This window comes from Notechis scutatus, chromosome 4 (genome assembly GCF_049901735.1).
Source record: "Notechis scutatus isolate UNSWTSFEM ecotype Mainland chromosome 4, rNotScu1.2, whole genome shotgun sequence".
Lineage (NCBI taxonomy): Eukaryota > Metazoa > Chordata > Lepidosauria > Squamata > Elapidae > Notechis > Notechis scutatus.
This window is the reverse complement of record NC_142012.1, coordinates 51533568-51553501: the sequence shown is the minus strand read 5'-3', so window position 1 is coordinate 51553501 and position 19934 is coordinate 51533568. Positions and strand designations below refer to the sequence as shown.

The following is a 19934-nucleotide window of genomic DNA, read 5'->3' as shown; positions in this document are numbered from 1 at the left end:
GCGAACACACACGCACACACACACACACACACACACACACACACACACACACACAGAGGAACAATGACTGAATGTCACCTTTGTTTGCTGTGCCTCCCCTGGACTTAAAAACTAACCCAACTGGTTCCAAACAAGCAAAGCCCAAATATATATATATATATATATATATATTTATTTATTTATTTATTTATTTAAAAGGGGCAACAGGGAATCCAGATGTAGCAAAATTTTGGTGGACAGAGCTCCTAACTCTTGCCCTAGAGGAAGTCCCGGACTTATGACCACCGTTGGGGTTGAAAATTGCCTGTCTTGCTAAGTGAGGCGGCCATGAAGGGAATAGCGGGCCACTTTGCCGCTTTTCTGGCCACATTCATTAAGTGGATCCCTGCAGTTGTTAAGGGAGTTGCCCGGTCGCTAAGTGAATCATGCTTCCCGTGGACTTGGCTTGTCAGAAGGTTGCCAAAGGGGATGCCGTTGCCCCCCTCCCCCCTGGGGACCCTGAGACTGTCGTAAATAGGAGTCAGTTGCCAAGCGTCCGGATTTGGATCACAAATGATGACAAAGGAGCCTAAGCCACGGTTTTCAGTGTTGTTGTGACTTTGAACAGTCACTAAATGAACAGTTGTAAGGCGAGGACTACCTATGATTGGTCAAGGAAGTGGTGTGAACAGCCAAAGAAGGGTCTGTGAAGGATGGGCTGTATCATTTTCCTTCCTTCCTTCCATCCATCCATCCATCTTTTACTTTCTTGCTTTATGTTTTCCTTCCTTTCATCCCTCCCTCCCTCCCTTCCATCTTTTCCTTCCTACCATCCCTTCCTTCCTTCCTTCCTTCCTTCCTTCTATCTTTTCCTTCCTGCCATCTTCTTTCTTTCTTTCTTTCTTTCTTTCTTTCTTTCTTTCTTTCTTTCTTTCTTTCTTTCTTTCTTCCTTCCTTCCTTCCTTCCTTCCCTTCCTTCCTTCCTTCCTTCTTTCTTCTTTCTTTCTTTCTTCCTTCCTTTCTTTCTTTCTTTCTCCTTTCTTTCCCTTTCCTCCCTCCCTCCCTCCCTCCCTCCCTCTTTCTTTCCTCCCTCCCTCCCTCCCTTGTCAGTGATCTAGAAATATTTGAGATTTCTTTGCCTGATTCTGCTTTCAAGCCTCAGGCCGCTGTTGGCTCTTAGGAAAACGTCACACAAGTTTTGATAGGGATGGAGTGACTCTCAGGCCAGAGCAAATAAATGTTCCGAGGAGCCATTGGAACAAAAGCAACAAAGACTTTGTGTTTGCACTGCGTGTGTCCACGTCTCTGTTTGGTCTCGCTGGGATGTAATATTTAACCAACCTTCGCTTGCTATCTGAAGAGCCGAGTCACACCTGGTTAGGGATTTGGATTTCAAATCTCCAGGAAGTTCGAGACTTGGGTAGAAAATTCTCCGGATGTTGAGGAGGCCGGGAAGCTGAAAACATCCTGGAAAAATAGGATGCAAAGCAAACTTTACATTATTGCCAGAGAAACCATATGGAGGCACCCAGGCAAGATAGGAAGTCCTCGACTTACAAGCGCAACGGAGCCCAGAATTGATGTTGCTAATAGAATATATTGCACCAGTGGTGGGATTCAAATTTTTTTTACTACCAGTTCTGTGGGTGTGGCTTGGTGGGCCTGGTTAGCCAATCTGTTCTTAAAAACCTCCAGTGTTGGAGCATTCACAACTTTTGGTGGAAAGTAGTTCCACTGGTTAATTGTCATCCCTGTCAGGAAATTCCTCCTTAGTTTTAGGTTGCTTCTCTCCTTGGTTAGTTTCCACCCCATTGCTTCTTGTCCTGCCTTCAGGTGCTTTGGAGAAGAGGTTGACCCCCTTCTTCTTTGGGGCAGCCCCTCAAATATTGGAATACTCCTCCAATGTCACCCTTAGCCCTTATTTTAATTAAACCTACTTTTCATACCCAGTTGCTGTAACCATTTGTTGTATGTTTTAGCCTCTTAGGCCCTTAATCATCTTCGTTGGTCTTCTCTGCACTTCATTTTTAGAGCCCTGACATTTATTTAGAGCCTGGATATTCAGCAGCTTTCTGAATGTATGGTATCATGCCCCTGTTGGAATCTGATTCAGAGGGGGAGGCCGAGCATCTGACAGGGAGTGGGAGTGTGGCTCCGTTGGCTGTGGAAGAAACTGGGGAAGGGCACAGTTTGGCTGGGCAGAGCAGGGGAGAGGTAGAACAAAGGAGAGGGAATTCAGAGTAAGACCAAAGCTCACCCCTTCTTCATCGTAGGGCACGTAGGGAGGAATGGAGAAGGGAGCAACGGGAGTTGCATGGCTTATGGGGGAGGAAAGGGCCCTGATTCCCTTCATTAGCTGCAGCTGGGAACACAGTGTTAAAGGGAAGTTGCGCACAGCAAAGTTGTTGGGAGCAAATCATGAATTTATCTGGTATCATCGAGGCTTATTTGGGTTCCTGGTGTCTTCCCAACCATGTATGTTTTGCTGGGCTTTCAAGTCTGAAATTCCTTCTCCTGCCCTGTCCAGTTAATTGCTGCAGGATGGTTTGTGTGGATTTTAAGTTACAGTTTGTGTGTTTTCGGACTGAATTTCCTCCACTTAAAGGCTGTTCCTGGGAGAGTTTTTCTCCAGCCTGGACATTGGGGGCAAAGTTGGAGATATTAAAGGGACTTTTCTTACTTATGTGGCTGTGTTGCCTTTGTGCCATGCCCCTTTGGGTCATCACATATGGTCAACACAAAGCAATCGTGTTTACGGTATCCAATGTGGTTCCAATATGAAGAGTTTTGAAAGCATTGTATTCCTTTGATGGCTTTTAACTGTAACCAGGTTTCAGGCATCCAGAGATGCTATGATTGATAAGATTTTTCAGTGCGCCAAAATGGATAGGTTGACACTAGAATTGAAAGAACAAGATAAATCAGAATATTATAAAATATGGAACACATTTTATTATTGGAGGGACAGGAAGGGGAGTTCACAAAGCTGAAATAAGAATTCAAGTTGAAATAGAAATGAGGTGAGAGAACTTATACCTGAGGTATAAGAATAAGAACTAAATGGTACAAAGGTTAAATGTGTGTGTGTGTGTGTGTGTGTATGTATGTATGTATATATATATATATTTATATATGCGTGCATGTGTGTACGTAGATATATGTATAGATATATGTATATATATATAAATGTTTATATCTTTTGAGCTTTTCTAATGTAAAATATATTGACTGAAATGTATGTCAAAGAAGACTACCACATTCAATATTTTTAATGTTTATGTTCAATTAAAAATTTTTTTTTAAAAAGAGATAGGACGACTTAGGGAAGTCAGGGGAAATTGTGTGTGTTTGCACAACTGAAAAATGGCCTTCATTTAAGCTTTTTCCAGTCTTCATTTCTGATGTTTAAATTGACGTGCCTGCGTATTTTAATGGGGCAGGTACTGGGAGATTATTCCTTTGTGAACTGGCTTTATCTGGTTGTAAAACCATTTGGCGTTTCAGAATTAACGAGGTCAAAATCAGATTTATGGATAAAAATAGTTCAGAGGAAAAAATTACCATCTGATACAAAAGGAAAACTAGACCGCTGTCTCGTCATGGTCATCATAAGTCACTTTTTTCAGTGCTGTCGTAATTTGGAACGGACACTAAATGAACTTTTTGGAAGTTGAGAATGACTTGCATTTTGATCCTTGGTTCCCCTCGTGGAAAAATTAAATTAAAATACAATGACATAAAATACAATAAATAAAATAAAATAATGAAATAAAAAATAAAATACAATACAAGATAATATAATATAAATAATAAAATAAAATAAATAATAACAAAAAATAAAAATAACAAAAAATAAAAAATAACAAAAAATATCAAGTAAACAAATAAAATATAAAATAAAATAAAATGCAAGATAATATAATATAAATAATAAAATAAAAAATAAATAAATAATATATAAATAAAGTAAAATAAAATAAAAAATAAAATAACATAAAACATCAAATAAAGTAAAATAAAACATAAAATAAATAAATAAATAAAATATAAAATAAAATAAAATAAAATCACATTAAAAATTTGGATGCTTGGCAACTGATTCACATTTATGACGCTTGTAGTATCCCAGAGTCACCTGTAGTATGTATGTGTATGTGTAGATATATACTTTCTTTTGAGAGCAGGCAACAGAATTTCATTTTTCACGTGTGCCAGTGTGCTCAGAGTAAAAAAAAAAAAAAGACAAAGTTTATCTTATCAAACTTGTTATTTCAATATTTATTTACCTATCACTCCTTCCTATAACATATCCCAGAGTTGAATCTTTAAAATGGTTAACAAACACTACTCTGCAATAATGGATCTGCAACATAACACAATAAGAGTTGGAAGGGACCTTGGAGGTCTTCTAGTCCAGCCCCTTGGAGATCTTCTAGTCCTCAAGCAGGAGACCCTATACCATTGCAGACAAGTGGCTGTCCAGTCTCCTTATAAACTTCCCATCTTCTTGCTTTATATTAGCAAGATTGTCCTTGGAAGTATCCAGCTATGTGAAATATGAGCTTCGTCAATGCAGCCCTGGATCTGAAATCACATTTGTGTGTGTGTGCGTGTGTGTAAATTATTTATGCGCATCATTATTATTTAAGCTTCAAACGTCCTTTCACAAGTTCGTTATAAGGTTGGGTTTCCAGTGTTGTTTTGCTTTTTTAAATGAGAGGGGGGGAAAACCATTCTCAAACGGTGGCTCCAGCTATATTGAGGGAAGTGCCAAGATATCAAGTTAAGAATGTTTATGGCAGGTTTTCAAATGTCGATGTAAATGAAATTAATCCAGGCTACAGACATTTGGGGTTAACAATATAGCCTGAGTTTCAGTTGGGGTTCCCAAGGGCTAGGGAGAAAAAAGGGTTTATGGAAAGTCCAGTTGCTTTTTGGAAGAAAAAAAAAACACTCTCAAGGATTGGACTGCCAAGACGTTATGAGAAAGAAATTATAAATTAACAATATCGACAGCATATAAAAAAAAATCATATAAGATGTTTCATAGATGGCACTTTGCACCAGCAAAACTGGCAAAGATGTTTAAAGATAAATCAGCCAAGTGCTGGAAGTGCCACCAGACATGGAGAACATATTACCATATGTGGTGGCCTTGTGCAGAAGCTAAAAGATATTGAACAAAAATACACACATGGTTGGAAAAAAAATGATAAAGCAACACATAGAATTGAAACCTGAAATATTTTTTATTAGGGATGGTACCTGAGGGTTACAGTAAAGAAAATCCACATTTAATTATTCATGTATTAACAGCAGCTAGAATTGTATTTGCTTAGAACTGGAAAAGCGATAAGATACAGGCAGAGGGCAAAGTGATTGAGAAAATATTTGAATGTGCAGAGATGAATAGATTAACACAGGCAATTAAAGAAAAAGAAGAAACTGAATATTACATGATATGGGATTTATTTTACCAATGGTTGGAAAACAAAATAAGTTAAAATGGAGTAGATGAATATATATAGAGAGAAATAAGTTAAGATTGGTAAAAAATAATAGATATAAGAAATAATAATTATAAAGAAAATATGATTCTTGTTATATTGGTAAGAAAAGTATTAATCACAACTGCTAGCACAAGACATATGTACCCAGTGGACCCACTGTTGAAATGAAAGATGGAATTACTGTAAATATAAAATAAAAAAATTAATAATAATAATAAAAAGGATTGGACTGCCATTTGTCAGACATTGTGTAGCATCTCCTGCTTGGGTAGGGGGTTGGACTAGATGACCTACAAAGTCTCTTCCAACTCTGTTAATATCTGTTAAACATTTGGGATGCCCCAGGACCTGGATGATTGAGAATCCCCATAGACATTGACACAAATCTTAATTTGGGAAACACTTGATTTTCCTTCTTTACATAGAAATGTTTCTGAATCTTCATTTCACATTGTAAGGAGCAAGTGCTAAAGTTTTGCCTTGGTTTCCTTGCAGTACCTGGTGTGTAAACGGAAACTGGAGAGCAAGAAAGAAGCCCTCCTCATTCTCTCGAAGGAACTTGATTCCTGTCAACAGGAAAGAGACCAGTTCAAGCTTATGGCTAACCAACTACGGGAAAAGCACCAATCGCTAAAGAAGAAATACCAAGAACTAATTGTATGTAGCCAGGTTGAAAATTTGGATAGGGTCCTTCTGATAATGCGATCATCTTCATTTAATGATCTCATAATCCCTTGAGGGGTGGAGTTTGGACAATTGAATAGAGCTGAGTGTTTACTGGCCGGATGCCCTTCCTGATACAAGTGTGGAGTTTTGTTCAGCAGATATATTCTCATTGTGCCCAGAGAGAGAAATATCTGCCTCTACCTAGGATTGAACTCACAGCCTCGTAATTGCCAAGCGAGAGCTTCACCACTCCTTCCACCGCACCACTCCTTCCTTCTGGTAATGCAGTGAGCGAGGTTAAATATTCCACTGTCACCTTTTAAATTCTGATTTTGTCCAAACCATTCACATTATTATTCATATTAATAGCATTATGCAAAGGCTTAGAGCGGAAACATATTAATGCCTATGGTTCAGTGATACAATACTTTACTAAAGGTTTGGTGCAAATTAGAATTTATTTCTTCTAACTTATTTTCCTGTCCTGTCCTGTCCTTTTTTCTTTTTTTAGGATGGCGATCCTTCTATTCCTCCAGAGAAAAGAAAACAGGTAGGCTTTACTTCTGACTGATATAACTGACATTTCCCAGTCACAAATTCTTTCAAGAAGGGAGATCTCGGTGTTGTGGCTCGCCGGCTGCTTAATGGAGCTGACGGCAGACTCGGACAATGAGAAGGTTGGGGAAGAACTTGGGGAAGGCTCTGATGGATGCTCAGTGTCGGACACGTAGAGATAGAACCAGGGCCATCTGATAATTCCCAACCACTGTAGAGGCAGCTGCCTTTGGAGTCAGAGATGAACGAGGAGGAGGAATAGCTGGGGCCTGTTCCAGATGCACGTATGCACAGAGCAGATAGGAGAGGTGAACAATGGAGGACAACAAGCCGGCTCGGGGAAGCAAAACAAACATGGATGCTGACTGGCTCCTCCCTGACTGGGGAATAAATAGGAGGAAAGGGGAGTGATTTGGTTGTCGCAGACAAGCGTTCACACTTATGAAAAGTTCACTCCTTGTGTGTTTTGTGTGACAGACTGCCTTGCCAGAACTGAGGTTTGTCTATTTCTTTGACTTAATTTGCAGCCTCCTTGCTGTGAGCTCAGGCATTGCATTTATCAAAACAAGCTGATAAGGACTATTGTTTCATTTAACTGCTTGCAAGAGTCTTGCCTGGACTTTCTGTTGGTCAAGGCAGTTAATTCCCAAGGGTTTTTTTTTTCTCCAGAGATGTGTGTGGAGGAAGAGGAACAGCTGGGGCCTGTTCCAGATGCGCATAATAAAATAATTAAAAAATAAAATAAGTAATAAGAAAAGAAAATATTAAAATTAAATAAAAAAAAATGATAAGAACAATTAGAAAGACCAGATAAAAACTTGGTAGGATTCACCACCCAGAGTATTCCTGCGTATTTGTGTTGCCATCTGTTGCTATTGATCTATTACCTGCAAACTAAATATGCACATATGGCAGAATGAGGGATAAAATAGTTGGTGTAATTTAGTGAAATGTTTGTGAATAAAGTAAATGAAATAAAATAAATGAGAAAATTGAATTAGGAAGGAACGGAAACATTTTAATTAGTCAATGTTTTATAAAAGATAAGTGAAGGGGGGGGAATTAACTATGGAAAGTTTATAATTGTTCCCATAGAAGTATGATATTTAATTGAAAAGTAACGTGAAAAATGTTAAGACTTTAATGAATATTAATATTAATGATAGAATTGAATTGGAATGGAATGTTGTCCTAATTATATACATTTATATATTTTTCTTTTTTCTTTTTCTTTTCAAGAATACTGTGTGTAGTTTAAGAATGTACCAAGCAGAATCCGAATAGAAGTTATGTATTACATTAAGTGTTATAGCTTTAGGGGAAAGATATAAAGGCGTCATCCTCCAATCAGTAACTACAGGAGAAATTTTGTTTAATGAGAAAAGATAATAGACAATTGAAACAGGACAGACAAAAATATAAATATAATGATTTGAATTGAGATGAAATAAATAAAATAAAATTGAGAAAATTAAAAGAGGGGAGAAGCCATGTAGAAAATGTAAAATAGTAATAAGATATGGAATAGAAAATAAAAATGAGCATGAACCTGAATTTGTGTCTGTACGAAGAAATTTAACCCGGGATTATGCTGCTTTCAAAAAGATGTTTTATTTGTATTTCTTTCTTTTTGTGAAAACTCAAATAAAATTTACAAAAAAATATATATATGCACATATGGCTTGCTTCTTTTTCTTTTTCACTTGTATGGATTTTAATTCTAGAAAAGAATCCAATGCAAAACTGATTTTTTTTTCTCAGTTGCATCTTTGGATTTCCCTCGTGACCGTTTTGTTGCTCTTTTTCTAGGCAAATCTCACCCAGCTTCTGAGCGATTCCCGGGATCGAAATAAACATTTAGGGGAAGAAATCAAAGAATTGCATCAAAGACTGGGAGAAGTGCAGGGAGACAACAAGGTAGGGGATAAATTAAATAGAATTATGACTTATAACCGTTAGTTCCAGGTTGCTTCTGTCCTTGATGAGTTTCCATCCTTGTCCTGCCTTCGGGTGCTTTGGAGCAGCGGTCATCAACCAGTGGGCCACTGGTGGGCCGTGAGGAAATTTTGGTGGGCCGCAGAGAAATCTCACCCCAAGAGCAGCCCCCCAAAGCAATTAATCCAGGTTGCGCAGAAACACAAGGCTGTGCCGCCCACATGGCCTCCGGGAACCCTCCCCGCCCACTCACTCCTTACCCAGTAAACTTTATTTTATTTATTTATTTATTTTATTTATTTATTTTGATTTGTCAATTGCTTACAAAATAATAGGTATAAGTATATACATAGTTATGAATACATGAAATGGGTACATATAAGAAAAATAAAAGAAATAAAAATAAAAAAGAAACAATAGGACAGGAACGGTAGGCACGTTGGTGCGCTTATGCACGCCCCCTACAGACCTCTTAGGAAAGGGGTGAGGTCAATAGTAGACAGTCTAAGGTTAAAGTTTTTGGGGTTTGGGGAAGAAACCACAGAGTCAGGTAGAGTATTCCAGACATTGACCACTCTGTTGCCTGCTAAATTTCTATTTTTCCTTTTTCTGACCATCAACTGTTCTCTGTACTGGGAGATTTAGATTAGCTAGAAAGCAGGAAATGGTTGGATTTCTTGCTTTCTAGCTAATCTTTAGATCTTCGGCTCTGCTTTTAAGTACAGCCGAACCTCCCTTAGGACTGAAGGTTTGCTTGCAAGCAAATTCAGTGCAGACTCATGGCAAACAAATTTGAGAGACTGAGCTAACCGATGGCAGATAGATAGATCACTCAATGATTCTGTGAGCAATTCAATCTGTTGCTCTTTTTTTAATAAAAAATTCAATATTTACATGCATGGTGTTTTGGTGAGCTAATTGCAAGCAAATTTTATGTGACAGACTGAGCTAGCCAATGATACATATATAGATTTCTGAATGAATCTGATTCTGTGAGGAACTCAATCTGCCTGCCTGCTTTGCCTGATTTTGTGTAAAAGTTGCTCTTTTTTATAAAAAATTCAATATTTATATAAATATTTATAATATTTACATACAAGCCATACCCAGCCAATCACATGACCACCAAGCCACACCCACAAATTAGGCCACACCCACAGAATGAGTTAGTGGTCCCTGGGATCTAACATTATAAGTTTGATGGTCCCTGAGGTCCAAAAGGTTGGCGACCCCTGCTTTGGAGAATAGCTTGACTTCCTCATTTTGGGGGCAGCCCCCGAGATATTTGAACGCTGCTATCGATTTTTCTGGATTTTTTCTTTCTTTCTTGCAGCTTCTTCGGATGACAATTGCCAAGCAAAGACTTGGAGACGAAGAAGTTGGAGCCCGCCATTTTGCTCCCCACGAGCGAGAAGATCTCGTGCAGCAGCTGGAGAAAGCACGAGAACAAGTAATGGAACGAAAATGTTCCTGCTTTGTGAATGTAGATTCTCACTCCCTTCATCCTAAATTTCACTTCTTTGTAAGGAAAGGCCCTTAAAAGAAATTCGATTTGATCCGACAGAATATCTATCAAGCCCAAGTTTGATTCCGTAGCCGAAAAATGCAACGAGTGGGTGTTAAAAACTAGATTTCATGTTATTTGGGAGAGCTCGGTGGTTTTGGATGGCTATTTGACTTCAAAATGTCATAGCCAGATTTGTTGGTTGTTGGTTTCTTGTGTTCTTTCACCTGGGTTGCACACTCTTTATTGCTTGAGTAGGTAGCTGTTCTGATCCAGGCTTCCCAAGACCATGAAGCTGACTCCTCGTCCCGATAAAACCCCTTTTATTGAGGTTAAAGGGATATTCCTCTCCAGCAAAGTCCCGGCCAACAGTCTTTCATGAGATTTCACAACTACAGACCTTGATCAGGCTTGGAGATATCTTCCAAACGCCACGCTGTAGCAGCAATTATTTGGCAAGAAGTCAGGAACAGATCTTCACCCTCATGAATTGAACTAATTGCCTCCTGCAAACCCCACTCCCCTTTCGCTCCTCTTTATTCCCTCTGGGAGGGGCCATTCACCGTCCACCTGAGCCTTTACTCCCAAAGTCGATCCTTGTTCCTAAGCTATTCCCTTCTAACTTGGTCATTTTTGTTACTGAAAATAGACAGGGGTGGGCTTCAAAAATTTCAGCAATGGGTTCTCTGCCCAGTTGCTGGGTGAATGTGGCCATGATGGGCGTGGCCTAGCCGGCCTCCTGCACCACAGCGGCTAGGAGCATTTTTGCCCTCCCGGGAGTCCAAAGGCTTCCCTTGAGCTTCCGAGAGGGTGAAAATGGCTTTCCTGGGCTCTGGAGCCTCTCTGGAAGCCAGAAACAGGCCCATTTCCAGGCCCGTTTTTTGCCCTCCCTGAGCCTCTGTGCGCGCCCTACACTTACCTGCATCCAAAACGGGGTGTGTGAGGACTCCTGGGAGGGGCAGGGAGGGGTGGGCGGGGCCAGCCAGGAGCGGGATTTGGGGGTTTTCTGAACTGCGCAGGGGGCTCTCCTGAACCCGTGCAAACCCCCAGCAGCCCACCCCTGAAAATAGAGCATGGGAGATAGAAGAATTCTTGGCCAAAATGGAAGTTCTCCTGATCTTCATTAAGGCTTTTGATGCTTGGCTCTCTCTTGCCAGATGGAGACTCTACAGCTTGATCTTCAAGCGTCATTGGACGAGCTCCAGGACATGAGGGAAGAGCGTTCCTTTTACCAAAAGAAGTCTGAAAAGTTAAACCAAGAACTGAACCACGTTCTCGGAGGACACGTCGACCGCATCATCGATATAGATGCTCTCTGCATGGAAAACAGGTGAGCTTGCTTGAGCTTGCTTAGGAATGAATTGTGGTTTATTTTAGGACAGGACCAGGACGTCACTGCAGAACTGAGTTTACGCCAGAAGGGTTCGTCTTTGTTGCGAATATTGTAGGTCTGTGGTGGCGAACCTATGGCACACGTGCCAAAAGTGGGACGCAGAGCCATTACTGCTGGCATGCGAGCACTCGCCCAGAAAAGGTCTACTGCCACCCACCCACAAGCTGATTGTCAAGTATCAGGCAAGCATGTGCAGAGGCATGGCGGCGTGCAGGAGACACTCGTGCATGCGCAGAAGTACATGGCGCAGGTCATGCAGGTTGCGTGCGCATGCACAGGAGGCATGGGGGCCCCCACGTGCATTGCCTTCTGGGTGATGGCATGCGAGCACGAGCAAGCAAGCATGCATGCAGTTATCAGCACGGGAGCCCAAAAAGGTTAGCCACCACGGTTGTAGGCGGCAGTAATGCAGCAAAAACAACGTGGAAAAAAATATTAAAGGGATTGCAAAATCAAAGATAAAAATAGCCGAATCGCTAAAAGAGAGGAGGAAAAAAATGCATGAGCCTGTTAACATAGTAAAGGACAAATTTACCCTGTTTAGTCATGTCCAGCTCAAGGGGTTGGTGCTCATCTCCATTTCTTGGTTGCGAGAGTCATTGTTGTCCGACGACTCTTCCGTGGTCATGTAGTTGGCAAGAATAGAATATAGAATATGGAATGGAGTGGAGTGGAGTGGAGGGAGTGGAGTGGAGTGGAGTGGAGTGGAGTAGAGTAGAGTAGAGTAGAGTAGAGTAGAGTAGAGTAGAGTAGAGTAGAGTAGAATAGAATAGAATAGAATAGAATAGAATAGAATAGAATAGAATAGAATAGAATAGAATAGAATAGAATTCTTTATTGGCCAAGTGTGATTGGGCACACGAGGAATGTGTCTTGGTGCAAATGCTCCCAGTGCACATAAAAGAAAAGATACATTCGTCAAGAGTCAAGAATCATGAAGTACAACACTTAATGATAGTCATAGGGTACAATAAGCAATCAAATCATACTAGTCAATATAAATCGTAAGGATACAAGCAACAAAGTTAACAGTCATACAGTCACAAGTGGGAAGGGCGATAAGGAGTGATGAGAAGATTAATAGTGATAGTAGTGCAGACTTTGTAAATAGCTGGACAGTGATGAGGGAATTATTTGTTTAGCAGAGTGATGGCGTTTGGGGGGAAACTCCCCTTGTGTCTAGTTGTTCTGGTGTGCAGGGCTCTCTATAGTGTCATTTTGAAGGTGGGAGTTGAACCAGTTTATGTCCAAGATGTGAGGGGTCTGTAGATATTTTCACAGCCCTCTTTTTGACTCAGGGTGCAGTATCCAGGTCCTCCATGGAAGGCAAGTTGGTAGCAATTGTTTTTTCTGCAGTCCTAATCACTCTCTGAAGTCTGTGTCTGTCCTGTTGGGTTGCAGAGCCAAACCAGACAGTTATAGAGGTGCAGATGGCAGACTCAATCATTCCTCTGTAGAATTGGATCAGCAGCTCCTTTTGGGCAGTTTGAGCTTCTTGAGTTGGCTTTGTGGTGCTTTTTTGATGACGTTTTTGATGTTAGGTGTTCCATTTTAGGGTCCATTTTAGACTACATACCAAATGTCCATGAAACGCTGTTACCTTCCCGCCGAAGTGGTACCTATTTATCTACTTGCATTTGCATGCTTTCCCACTGCTAGGTTGGTAGGACCCAACCTAGTGAGGACAGGAGCTCACGCTGTCATGTGGTGCTCGGGTCTCGAATCCAGCCTATCAGCTTTCCAGCTGACCAGCTCAGGGTCTTTAACCATTGAGTAGCCACCCTCTTATAGCATGGTTTAAAGGGATTAATATGGGCTGAACAAAGTTTTGCCCCTAGACTTCAAATTCCCTTGTTTTTTTATTACTATTATTATCACTTTTATTCATTAAACATGAAACTCAGTCAACTGAACATTTAAAAATGTATCACAAATATCATTGGCGCTGATGGTTGATACGGGCTGCTGCCAGCATCCTACTGTAGGTATTAACCAAGTATCTTCTTAACATGTACAATGTTTCGAGTAGCTCGTTTTGAAATACTTAATAAATGGCACCTGAGTAATATATCATTATTTTCATCCCCTAAAATTCAGATACCTTCACGAGCGATTAAAACAAGTTCAAGAAGAAGTTAATATTCTGAAATCGAACATTGTGAAATACAAGGTAAATTATACTGTGAGCTATAAGGGGAATTATGTAGTAATCTTTTTGCAATGAAATATATTTCAAACTTATTAATTAATGTGGGCTTTTTTAAATTTCATCAGCCTTTGAAAGATTTATTTCTTTCACTAAAAAATAAATAAAATAGCACTCTGTTAATATTTCTTCATAGTTTTTAAGTGCAATTAGGTAATTTAGCTTTTAAAAAAATAAATAAAATGAAAACAAAACTGAAGCTTCAGGCCGCTTTTAAACATAATATTTTCTGTTTATATTGATAGAATTATTCTCTTGCATAGTTCATTTTGTGTGATCTGCATATCAAAAGAGGCGTTTCGGTTCTCTTTATTCCCTGTGAAATTGCATTTCTTGCAGGAGAAATGGCTGCATGTAATTTATGTTTAGCTCCTAAACTTTCAGAATCATAGAATTACAGTCGGGGAAGGGCACCTAGAGGTCCTCACGTCTACCCCTAGACCCTTCATTGTGTCTCTGACAGAGCATCTCACCGCCCAGTGCAAAACTAACGAATTTAACTTTTATCAAAATCTCACCGGAGGCATCATGCGTTGATGCTTTGACTCTCAACAATAACTTTTGATTCACTCAATGAAAATAATGATACTTTCAGTGTGATAGAGCATGATACATTAAAAAAATAATATTAGCACTCAAATCACAGTTCATTGTTTTGTACAAGCCTCATTTAAATTAATAAATGAACAGGTGTCCATTATGCCCTTGGTTTAATGCAGAGGTCCCCAAATTTGGCAACTTTTAAGACTGGTGGACTTCAACTATGCTGGCTGGAGAATTCTGGGAGTTGAAGTCCATCAGTCTTAAGGTTGCCAAGTTTGGGGACCCCTGGTTTAATGTATAGTCAATTGGTACCCTTCACCTTCCTTTGTTATATAGTTCAGTTGCTTCTGCTATAGTTTTCTGGATTTCCAGATTCGTCCCCATTTTTCTGTGATAAAAAAGTTATTCCCACATTCTCCCAAGTTTACGTATGCTACATGTATTACATACATGACACATATTACATATATTATCTACAGAGCACCATGAAATAGATAGATAGATCTTGGTTGATTGATTGATTGATGCTTGTAAATAGTGGCTTATATTCAGTTGAAAAAAACATTCTTAATATTCTTTTTTTTTAAAGATAAGAATCTAGTTCTAGTTTTACCTAGTTTAGGTCATGAAACATCTGCAAGAAAACAAGCAAACTCAAAAGGCACCAAGGATCCCACACTCCTCCTCCTGTTCCTCCTCTCTGCAAACCCCTCCTTTCTTTTAGCACTGATGATGTTACCTAGTTTGGTAATGAAATGTCTGCAAGAAAACATGCAAGCTTAGAGAGCACCAAGGACCCCACAGTTGTCGTCCTCCTCCTCCTCCTCCTCCACCTCCTCCTCCTCTTCCTCCTCCTCTTCCTCCTCCTCCTCCTCTCTGCAAACCCCTCCTTCCTTTTAGCACTGATGATGTTACCTAGTTTGGTAATGAAACGTCTGCAAGAAAACAAGCAAACTCAGACAGCACCAAGGACCTTGTTCTCCTCCTCCTCCTCCTCTCCTCCTCCTCCTCCTCCCCTCCTCCTCCTCCTCCTCCTCCTCCTCCTCCTCCTCCTCCTCCTCCTCCTCCTCCTCCTCCTCCTCCTCTCTCTGCAAACCCCTCCTTCCTTTTAGCACTGATGATGTTACCTAGTTCGGTAATTAAACGTCTTCAAGAAAACAAGCAAGCTCAGAGAGCCCCAAGGACTCTCATGTCCCTATCCCTGAGCTACAAATATTCTGCTTTGTTAGTAAAATAAGAATCAGATTTTCTTTCGCCATTTTAATGCATATCTTTTCTTGGGCTTCCCCTTCTTTCTTCAGAACGCTCTAGAAAGAAGGAAAAATTCAAAAGGTCACAGCAAATCAAACAGCAGCGCGCTGACTGGAATCCTTTCTGCAAAGCAAGGTATGGCACAGAGTTTTTATCCTCACCATTTTTCTTCTGAAATTGACCACAGTGGGCCCAATAGGACATTTGAAGGACCTCACATGTGTTTGTCTCCGTATTGGGGAACAGACTTGGTTTGTTTCTGGTTCTAGTGGGGTTTATTTAAAACTGCAGCATAGCTTGCATTTTCCTTGGAATTCAACATGGATCTGCATCTTCACAGATCACAGGGGCTTCTAAATAAACAGCGGAATGATGGCTGGGCAGCCAGGAAACTTCCCCTCAAAACAACCCCTCAGATTTTTTTTTTGATTTTTTTTAAATGAATCAACACATATCTATACACAAGGTGTGATTTTTTTTTAAAAAAAAAAGTTTTACTACAGTTTTTCACATTATAAAACAAAAAACAGCTCTTTTCAGTGGACAACATGATTCTGGGTTACTACATTTACATGCAAATATGACAATAGTTATATATTCATCTTTTACATTCAACTTCCTGCCTTATCCAAGTTTTTTAAGGTGTGATTTTAAAACATAGACAAGGGCATTCGTAATCTTTCTCTATAAAAGCGAAATACCACTCAGGCATCATCACAAAATCTCCAGAACCGCAAAGCCTACAAACTTGAAATTGGGCCTGTATGTTCCTCTTGGCTTCTAGGGGCTCACTAAGAAAGGATCTTTCCAAATGACCATCAGAGCATTTAGAGTATTTCCTATATTATTATTATTATTAGCACGCTCTGATGCTAAGGAGTTCTACTCCCCCTCCCTACCTGAAAAAAAGAAATCTCTTCCAAATGCAAAACACAAGCAGAGGAGAGGAGTTTCAGTTTCAGTTTCACAGCACCAAACAGCTTTAGTATAGAACAGTTGAGCTAAGCCACGCCCAGGCTCCTTGCTGTCTCCTTCTTGCTCACACAGTAAATACTGTTTCAGTTTCCAAACAGCCCTCAACTCTCTCACACACTGACAGGATGCTAGCCAGATGAATACTGATGGATGCTGGCAGGCAGAGGCAGAATTCCCCCCCCCCACCTTATTTTCCTCCCCAAAAGCTAAGTCCCACCACATAGTTTCATAGTGAAGCATGGGGATCGAGCATAGATGTTGTTATAACAGCCCTGAAAAAGCTACTCCTGGCCCTTTTTCACACCCTTATGACCATTTGCGACCCCATGATCCCAAGATCAAAATTCAGGTGCTTGGCGACTGACTCGTATTTTTGACGGTCGTAGTGGTCCGGGGGGGAAGGGGGGTTGTGTGATCCCCTTTTGCGACCTTCTGATGAGCGAAGTCTGTGGGGAAAGCTGGGTTCGCTTAACAACTGTGGCACAGAAAGCCTTAAAAACGGGGCAGGAACTCCCTTAACAAACATCTCGCGTAACAACAGAAAACTGTTGGACTCCATTGTGGTAGTAAGGTGAGGACCACCTGTTCAGTTAAAACATTCCTAAATTTGTTTTGACTTTCTTCATGTCAGGGCGCCGGTAATTACCCCCATTTAAATCATGAGTCTCAAGCCTAATTTTCAAAACTTAAAGAAGATTTATTAGGAGTAAACATGCCGGCACTGCCTGGGTGCAGCCTACTCTGAGATACATAATTCATTGTTGCCCTTGACCCTGGTTTTCTCCCCCACCCCCTGGGTGTATCATAATTTTTATTCTCCAATGGGACACATCCATAGCCCAGAGCCATCAATCGTGCTCTCCAGTTAGAATTTTGCACGGCAGAAACTTCGGTCACCTAGTTACTATCTTTGAAAACTATTTATTGAATGCACTTTCTATTTCCAAGTTGCCGCACTGCCCCCCCTTCCCTTTCTGTTGGCAACTCTAAAAAGACCATAGAAATATTTTATGAGTTGACACTTCAACTGTTTCCTAGTGCAAGAGCTGTTATCCGAAGATCACGGCTGTAGTTTACCAGCGACCCCTCAGTCCATTTCTGACCTTAAATCCTTGGCTACAGCTTTATTGGAGACCATTCATGAGAAGAATATGGTCATCCAGCACCAAAGGCAAACCAACAAGTAAGTGACTTTTTCTACAATAATATGAGTGGTGGCCTTCTCCAAAAGCTTTGCCGATATGGTCATTTTCTTGCCCTCACCAAGGTGTGCGATGCTTGGGGGAAATGTTTTTTTCCCAAAAACACGGGGGGAAAAGATGAAGGAGATAAACAGGTAGCCCTTGACTAACAACCGTGTGTGTGTATGTGTGTGTGTTCTGTTCCACCTGTATCCACAGATGAAACTTCAAGTTATATAGTTCAAATACTTTACGTAAACAAAACCGGAGTCAGAAGATTGAATTGCTCTGTTATCACAGTCCTTTGGCAATCCTCCTAGAATCTGTCCGGCAATTCTGTAAAGTTCGTAACTTACAACGCAGTAAATCAGACGCAAGTCTTTCCAAGGCAAGATTCACTTTGTTTCCAGCAAATATTTCAAAGTCATGCGCACCCTTATATCCTCTAAGAAAGGGCGTGTTAGTCTCATTAATTAATCCTTTGCTGGACGTCTCTTTTCTAATTGAGATTGACGTCTCAATCTTCTCCTAGTTCTGGCATCCAGCCAGCATCCGGCAGTTTCATCACAGCTGGAATCCTCTGATACACTTTCCTGATTAACAGTTAACACCTGAGGTGCAATCAGGGAGGGAGTTCCAGAAGAGGAAGAGGCCTCTGAAACTTCTAATAAATCAGGTTCATCTCTCAGATTCAACTCCTCCTCGTCCCCCAGACTCCTCTCAAGGTCGCTCAGCAATGCAGGCTCGAATCTCAATGCCATATCTTCTTCCTCACTCGAGCCCACATCTGCTGACCGATCAGGTTCAAGTCTCAGAGTCACAACATGTGTGTACCCTGTTTCCATGAAAATAAGACCCAACTGGAAAATAAGCCCCAGCATGATTTTTCAGGATGCTCATAATATAAGCCCTACCCCCAAAATAAGTCCCAGTTAAGATTGTCAGCCAGACGGATGCATGTGGAACCGTATTTCCCTGAAAATAAGACCTAACTGGAAAATAAGTCCTCATGCGTCTATTGGAGCAAAAATTAATATAAGACCCAGTCTTATTTTCAGGGAAACACACACACACACACACACACACTGATAGTCCTCTACTTACAACCACAATTGAAGCCAAATATAATATGTATATGTGTGTGTGTACATACACATATATGTACATGTACATGTACATACACATACATACAGACAGACAGATAGAGAGAATGTCTTCTACTTACAACCACATTAAAGCCAAAATTTCTGTTCCTGAATTGACATAGTTGTTAAGTCAGTTTTACCCCATTTTACAACCTTCCTAGCCACCGTTATTTAGTGAATCACTGCAGCTGTTAAATTAGCAACTCGGTGGTTAAGCAAATCGGGCTGCCCCCCTCCCACATTGACTTCGCTCATCAGAAGGTCACAAAAGGGGATCAGGTGACCCCGAGAGATGCTGCAACAGTCGTAACTGTGAAAAGGGGTCCTAAGTCACATTTTTCAGTGCCGTTGTAACTTTGAATGTTCGCTAAATGAACCTTCGTAAGTTGAGGGCTTCCTGCATGCCTTCCCTTTTGCTACTTTAAAAGAAAATGTCTCGGCAAATCAGTTTTGATCGATTTATTAAGAGGAGAATTGTGGGTTAAGTCTATATTAAATGTGTTACGAAAGGTACGAGACGTTATCATTATATATACGTAACTGTGTGTATGTATCGGGATGCGGTGGCTCGGGCTAAGATGCTGAGCTTGTGGATCAGAAAGGTCGGCAGTTCAGCGGTTCGAATCCCTAGCGCCGCGTAAGGGAGTGAGCTCCCGTTCCTTGTCCCAGCTTCTGCCAACCTAGCAGTTCAAAAGCATGTTAAAAAAAAAATGCAAGTAGAAAATAGGGACCCCTTTGGTGGAAAGGTAACAGCGTTCCGTGCGCCCTTCAGCGTTTAGTCCTGCCAGTCACATAAACCACGGAGACATCTTTGGACAGTGCTGGCTCTTCTTTGGCTTTGTAACGGAGATGAGCTCTGCCCCCTAGAGCCGGAAACGACTAACACGTACGGTCGAGGGGACCCTTTACCTTTATATAACTAACCATTCCTACAACACCAAATCTTCCTAATCAACACAACCGAAGTCAAAGTCTCATTTTTGTTTTCTTCACAAGCACAAATTCCAGAAGTGGTAGCCCAATAAAAACATACATTTCCTCTTTGAATAAAACAATCGATTTAGCCATTCCAGCGTTTCCTTCCTTGCTGT

General features: G+C 40.6%; 1 protein-coding gene across 2 annotated transcripts in view; it reads left to right on the top strand.

Annotated features, from left to right (window-relative positions):
- CCDC149 (coiled-coil domain containing 149) overlaps positions 1 to 19934 on the top strand; it is a 29137-nt gene that overhangs the window by 1629 nt on the left and 7574 nt on the right. For both annotated transcript variants that reach the window (XM_087963426.1, XM_087963424.1), the window contains exons 2-9: positions 5985 to 6146; positions 6667 to 6705; positions 8520 to 8627; positions 9979 to 10095; positions 11307 to 11479; positions 13640 to 13712; positions 15593 to 15677; positions 17556 to 17700. In XM_087963426.1, coding sequence (XP_087819552.1) covers positions 5985 to 6146; positions 6667 to 6705; positions 8520 to 8627; positions 9979 to 10095; positions 11307 to 11479; positions 13640 to 13712; positions 15593 to 15677; positions 17556 to 17700 — 902 coding nt within the window. The remainder of the gene's footprint in view (positions 1 to 5984; positions 6147 to 6666; positions 6706 to 8519; positions 8628 to 9978; positions 10096 to 11306; positions 11480 to 13639; positions 13713 to 15592; positions 15678 to 17555; positions 17701 to 19934) is intronic.